Raw genomic sequence first — 7,329 nt, 5'->3', positions numbered from 1 at the left:
ACCATTTGGATAAGTGTAGCTACAACTTTCCTGAAATGGGTTAAAGCCCATTTTATACACCAAGTAACCACTGTCGGAGAAAGCTTTTTTTTTAAAGTAATGCATAAAAATGTAACTAATTTAGTTACTTTTTATGGAAAGTAATCCATTACATTACTTTTTGTCACCTGGGCTGGCCTTGCTTATACTGTATGTTTTCTTAATAACAAAATCCCAAATGTTGTATTTTTGGCAACTGTAGGGGCCCTTTCACACTGAAATTGAAATGAATAAGCCTCAGGCTAACACGGGGACAGAAGAGGTGTCAGTAAATAAATTGGAAAACAAAGTAACTTACATTACGTATTTGAAAATGTAACTCAGATTTCATTGTAAATTGAAATGTAATCCATTACATTACTCGTTACTTGAAAAAGTAATCTGATTACGTAACTCATATTAGTTGTAATGCATTACCCCCGTTCACACAGAACGCTGCTTTTTTCATTGTTTTTCTCATTTAAACATGCGCTAAATGGACACAGATTTGATCTCACGTCTTTTGCAGCATCTCATGTATGACACAGTGTTCTAAAAATGCAGCGCTCAAGTTAAAAGTAGTTAAACGTTTGCTTTTTCATTCCATTTTTACATGCAAAAACATGTTCTGTGTGAATGGCCCCTAAGGTCCCAATACCTTATACCTTCACTATATTCATAAGGTTCAGAGGAGTCCTGAGGTGTTAAAATGTATATTGCTCTTTCGAATAAGCACAAGGTTTTCCATGAAACCTAATATGGTCTCCAAGGAGCTTGAAGACACCTGTTCTGCCCGGTTTTCCAATAATACACTCTAATTAAATTGCAGCACAGCAAGGGAAAACAACAACAGTGCATTCTGGGATAGCATAACAACATGGTTGGTGGTTAAGGGGAATCAGTGTAAATGTGACCTTGCTGAATAAAAGTGTTAATTTCTTATATATATATAAAATGTATTATTCAAACAACCTCAAACGTTTAAATGGTAATGTTGTTTTGATATTCAGCACAGCAGATTATTGGGTTATATATGGGAGTGTTTGTGTACTACTTGTGTAAAGTATGTTTTATGTCTCACACATTAAAGACACACATAAACACACAATAATGACCCAGCATTCATAGTTCAATTAAAGTCAAACAGAGAGCAGTGCATTGTGGGAGATCAGCACCCTCAGAGTGTCTGTCTGTGTAATACATTATTAGCACTGAACTGCTACACTTTTAATGACCATCAACACAATGAATCTATTATGCTAACCAAGAGCACGAGCTATTATAAATGTCAAAGGTAGCATAAAAACATTTCTTTCTACAGAACTGGTAGTACAAAGTACCAATTGTTCTAATGTAATGCTGTAACGTTTTAATGAAACGAGTGTGTTTAATAGCACATTCATTTTGTTGGAGCATTGAAATTGTCTCTGACATTTTGGTTTTGAGTTTCAAGCACACAAATAAATAAAGGAAGAAGAAGAAGCCATACTCACTGTATACTCTGAGCCAATGGTGGGGGAGGAGACGGATCGAAAAGATGAAGGCGAGAGAAAGAGAGAGAGACTTCATGTTAAAGGTCATGGCAATAAACACATGGCAGTCTTGAAGCCATTAAACATTCAATCACAGAAAGACCTCTAGGTCTACAGGGAATTGAAGTTCTTTCTGCACTGTATGTGCGTGCATGTGTGTGTGTGTGTGTGTGCGACAAAAATATGTGCATGTATTTTGCATGGTGTGTGTGTTTATCATGCACACACACATCCTTTCATTTGGTGTCATTTCTAAAGCATTTGCTCAATAACTGTCAAAAAGACGCTCCTTAAGATTCAGATTGCACGCACATCTGTATTTTATTAAATGTTTAACAGATATGCATATATTCAAATAAGACCATTAAAGGAATAATTCAACTATAAATTAAAAACCTGTCATGATTTACTCATCCTTATGTACTTTTATGGTGCTTATTTGTCCTTTTTAGCACTTGAGAGCATTGTGGCGATTAAGAACTGTTGTATCTTGCTGTTCGGTCTGTGAATATTGTTTCTGTTTCTGTGTATGTGTTACATGGAAAAAATAACAGCATACAGGTTTTGTACAACGGGGTTAAAAAAATAAAGGTACAACTGTCTTTTTGGGAACTTAAACTTTCCATTTAAAGACAAGTTAAGCAGTTTCATCTATGACATACTATAACAAACTAATAATAATAAACTGCATTATACGTTGAAAATAATTTTCCACTAGTGCCCCAGTTTATAAAAACAAACAAAAATCATTTACATTAATGCATTTACAATGTAAGTCTAAGGGGCAAGCCATTCTAGAGAAATGTGCAGCTTGTTACATTATTTCTTTTGTTCATAAATTGTTATTTGATATTTAAGGGTCTAATTTCACAGAAGTGGTTCATAGACACAGATGTTCACTACATCATAACATACATATTCTTCAGTGAGCTGAGACTAAACAGAGAAAAAAAGCATTTGACAGTGAAATAACAGCAGAAATATTCAAGAGTTTAATAAAGAATAACTCACTCATTTTGAAAGTCTGTTTTGACTATCAAACCTATTCATATTAGCAGGGAACAGTGGCGCTTTCCAAAAATAGTGTACACTTTGGCGTCCCGTTAGTGTTTTAAGAATTAGATGCATACATCAGAACTTATTTTATATCAATAAACTATCATCTGACATAATATGAACCTACAGTAGCATGTCTTCTTCTATGGTTACTTATCTCGTTCAGGTCCAACTACTGTCATGACAAAACAACAGTATGAAGAAAATCTTGCTGAGCAGTTTAGATAAAGTTATTAAAAGTTCGCTAATGCCACAGCATCACAAGATGTATGTAAAAGGAATAATTCATTTTTATTAAATTTGCTGAATATATACCAACCCTCAGGCCAACCAGGATGTAGATGAGTTTGTTTCTTCATGTGGAACAGATTTGGAGAAATGCAGCACTGCATCAGTGTCTCACCAATGGATGCTCTGCAGTGAATGGGTGCCGTCAGAATGAGAGTCCAAACAGCTGATAAAAACATCACAATAATCCACAAGTAACCCACACGACTCCATCAGTCAATATCTTGATAAGTAAAAAGCTGTGTGTTTGTAAGAAACAAAACCATCAAGACATTTTTAAGCTGCTTCCGACTAAAATACGAGTCCTCTATTCAAAATATTGTTTCCTCCAGTGAAAAAGTCATCTTGTCTGAATCAGGAGAGAAATGTGCACAGATCAAGCACCTTTTAGAAGACAAAAAAGTCCTAAACAAATATGTTGGTCAATTTTGTTGTGAGAGGACAACTGTTTAGAATCTCACTCTGACGGCACCCATTCACTGCAGAGGATCCATTGGTGAGCAAGTGATGCAATGCTACATTCTCCCAATCTGTTCTGTGAGGAAACACACTCATCTACTCCTCTTGGATAGACTGAGGGTGAGCACATTTTCAGCCATTTTTATTTTTGGGTGAACTGCTCCTTTAAGCAATTACAATAGCACTGTATGCTTGCAAGTAAGCAGCTGTAGTTACCGGTAATGGTGTAGGGATAATAATTCCACGCTTTCTCCGTCACATAGAAGATTTTGGGCACCACAGCTCTGGCCCAGCTGGGCAGCTTGCTGAAAGAGACAAACCAGGAAGGAAAAGTATTGAGAAGAAAGTGGAGAGTGCCAGCTCACTGTGCCAAACGCCCCGTCCCCCCCCCGGCTGCAATAACAGTAGTAATGACAGACTAATAGCTGCAGCGAGGAAGCACTGATGGCCGCTCAGGGAGGAAGATGCTCTTTCATTCTGATCTGAGATCAGGTTTCCTTAATCACTGCCAAAACTCATTCTCTTTAAGAGCAGCTGCAAAAACGCTCTTCAATCAGTCACTCAGCGTCCTAATAGACAGCTGTGGATGTGAGTTCGACTACTAACAGACAGCTCAGAAGCAGGATATCAGTCACTGGAACATCTGAAATCTTCCATACCTCGGCGATTCTTCAGAAGTGGGACAAGACAGGCTAGAGTAGTGCAACAAAGTGTATACTGGAATTAATCTGTCAAATAAGTTCAGATATTCAGACAACAATATATATATATGTTTTTCTGAACTTCTTGAAAAAAAAAAGTATCATGGTTTCCATAAAAATATTAAGCAGCACGGCTATTTTCAACATTGATAATAGGGATGCACGATATTGGATTTTTGTCGATATCCGATATGCCGATATTTTTCAAATCATTTTGGCCGATACCGATATATTTCCTTTTGTTTGGAAACAACACCAAGTCTCTCCTGTGCAGAAATTATAAGCAAAATATTTTTAATTTTGGTTAGTTTTTAACAAGAACTTATTTGTTAGAATTAAATAAACAACAATGAAGGTTTTTTTGACAGTACATTGAAGCTTTGAAAATAACTATAAATAAACTATATATCAATCACTGCATTTCTTCCCCCAGAAAGATGCAAGGTTAACCCTAACATTTTATTTTAAGATTTAACATTTGTAGATGGTCTAAAGCAGTGCTTCTCAAAGTCTGGACTCCGGTCCGGATCCGGATCTGGAGGGAATTCAGTCCGGACCCGCCCCAATTTCGTATTTCAAGAACACTAATTATTTTCTACTTTCATAAACGCATGTTAAACTTGTAAATCATATGTTTAGTTTTTTAATGTCTTTTTGGAGATGGTCCGAAATGAAAGCGAAGGCGAGATATTGAAACTTTTCCTTCATGACATTTGTTGTCATGACATCCAACAGCGCCTCCTGCTGGCACAGAATGAATTTGCATTTGCAAGTCTGTGGGAAACACTGGTGTCTGTCAGCAAACATAAACAAAAAGCATGCTTCAGAACTGTTTTGAGAAGATGCTTTGAGCCATGTATTATTACTATGAATTAGGCTACTACTACTACTACTACTACTATTACCATCTTGTGCCCTGCAATAATCATTTACTCAAACTCGCTTTTATGAGATAAAGAAGAAAAAAAAATCGGCCAAACATATCGGCCAAAAAAATCAGCATCATATATCGGCCATCGGCTGCCCTGATTTCTAAATATCGGCATCGGCCAGAGAAAAACCCTTATCGGTCGACCTCTATTGCTGACACTTAAATTAATTGTTTTGCCACTTTTGCACTTTATTTAAAAAAAATAAAAATATTTATTTGTTATGCATGTTATGTATGTTTATTCAAAACAAGTTTTGTAATAACCAATTGTTCCGGTCCGGACCTTTGACACTGATGAAAATTCAGATTTGGACCTTTGAATGTAGACTTTGAGAACCCCTGGTCTAAAGCAAAAGAGTTGTAAAAATTCTGAAAAACTTTTATTAATCAGAAACACAGTCTAAATGTTATTTGTGTAGGCTATTTTTCTTTTAATTTAATTAGAAGTAGGCCAACAGTGCCCCCTACAGATTAAAACTCCTTACCGAACGGGCATTAGGACCCAGGGGAGATGCCGCTGCACGTGCTATTACTGTTTACTCTATCATACACCAAAGGGTCATTCTGTACGTGCATTCTCAGTTTAAATGCAGCAATCCAAACAGTCAATCTAATCATCATTCAGACAAAACTTTGCTTCAAGAATGAGCCACACTGCTGATGTGATCTAATCACTAGCACACCCTGAGCACATGTGAGTTAAAGCATTCCTCTTATCGGCAAGACATATCGGCATAATTTTTCATATCGGGGCCGATGCCGATATTTACATTTAAAGCCATTATCGGCCGATTCCGATATCAGTCCGATAATATCGTGCATCCCTAATTGATAATATTAAGAAAAGTTTCTTGATCATCAAATGAGTATATTAGACTGATTTCTGAAGAATCATGTGACACTGAAGACTGGAGTAATGATGCTGAAAATTCAGCTTTGATCACAGGAATAAATTACATTTTAAAATATATTAATATAGAAAACGGTTATTTTAAGTTGTAATAATAGTTCACAATATTACTGTTTTTACTGTATTTTTGTCCAAATATGCAGCCTTTGTGAGCAGAAGAGACTGTATTTAAACAACTATTCTTTTTTCAGTGACTATGGGTCAGAAAGAGGACATCAAAAACCTTGCACATTATTACATGAAGTAGCTATTTTGGTTTTCCTATGTTGATAGCTTCCAATAGCACGCACAAAAGAGGAAAAATCTAAATCTTTAAATAATTTTTGACAGTTTACATATTGCAGTTGTGATAAAAATATAGCACAATACCTAAAATGATAGCTTTTGTGACATTGTTGATTCTCCTTTTCCCATATATTCATGTGAAAAAAATTAAAGTCCAAGTAAGATTCTATTAAAAGATTCGTAGACTATTAAAAGACTAGTACTAATATTAATATACTGTAATTATTCTAAAATAAAGAATATTCCTTTAAGCAGGAGTAATTTCAGATTGGACAAAACTAAAGGATTTTAATTCTGTCCCATGAGATATAAGAGAAAACGCAAATGCATTTTTAATAGCAATATAATAGAATTTTAATAGGGTGACATTTGGGATTTATTTATTATGGCTCTTCACATTACAATTTCTGATGCCCAAACAGTTTTGTGAAGGGAAAAAACACACACTTCAGCACCTTATGTGCTTGTCCCCTAAAAATAAATAAATAATAAAATGGAGCATTTGTGTTAAAGGGGTCATATGATGTTGCTAAAAAGAACATTATTTTGTGTATGTGGTGTAATGAAATGTGTTTATGCGGTTTAAAGTAAAAAAAACACATTATTTTCCACATACTGTACATTATTGTTTCTCCTCTATGCCCCGCCTTTCTGAAACACGTCGATTTTTACAAAGCTCATCGGTCTGAAAAAGCGAGGTGTGCTCTGATTGGCCAGCTATCCAGTGCGTTGTGATTGGCCGAATACCTCAAGCGTGTGACGGAAATGTTACGCCCCTCACCGTACTGTTGTCACCAAGAGCTTGTAACACTCCAAAGAGAAAGGAAAAATTGAAATCACATCATATGACCCCTTTAAGAACATTCTAGTGATTCATTTCTGAGTGGGAGTGTTGCTATTTTCAAACTTAATGGCAGTTGAACATCTTTTGTCCCATGTCTCAATAATCAGTGGCTCTCATTCACTAATGAGATTTTAGACATATTATAAATTAAATGTGTCCTTTTATTATTACTTGGACAAAATACTCTACGTTTCTTTGTGAAATTGAAATATAACACTATAATAATAATATAATATACTAATATAGCACTTGTAAATTATTGCTCTTTTGTTGGTTTTGATTGCTTCTATTGTCCTCATTTGTAA

At 35.5% G+C, this 7,329-nt stretch overlaps 1 protein-coding gene across 1 annotated transcript in view; it reads right to left on the bottom strand.

The window, feature by feature from the left end:
• Nucleotides 1–7,329, bottom strand: part of LOC107691236 (cytoplasmic phosphatidylinositol transfer protein 1-like) — an 87,337-nt gene that overhangs the window by 16,826 nt on the left and 63,182 nt on the right. The window contains exons 3-4 of the mRNA XM_016489745.1: nucleotides 3,570–3,658; nucleotides 1,512–1,519 (exon numbers count right to left, since the gene is read on the bottom strand). Of these exons, the coding sequence (XP_016345231.1) occupies nucleotides 1,512–1,519; nucleotides 3,570–3,658 (97 nt within the window). The remainder of the gene's footprint in view (nucleotides 1–1,511; nucleotides 1,520–3,569; nucleotides 3,659–7,329) is intronic.

The sequence above is a fragment of the Sinocyclocheilus anshuiensis genome, unplaced genomic scaffold, assembly GCF_001515605.1.
Source record: "Sinocyclocheilus anshuiensis isolate Anshui unplaced genomic scaffold, SAMN03320099.WGS_v1.1 scaffold202, whole genome shotgun sequence".
Taxonomy (NCBI): domain Eukaryota; kingdom Metazoa; phylum Chordata; class Actinopteri; order Cypriniformes; family Cyprinidae; genus Sinocyclocheilus; species Sinocyclocheilus anshuiensis.
The sequence above is the reverse complement of the archived record's forward strand: the minus strand, read 5'-3'. Positions and strand labels throughout refer to the sequence as shown.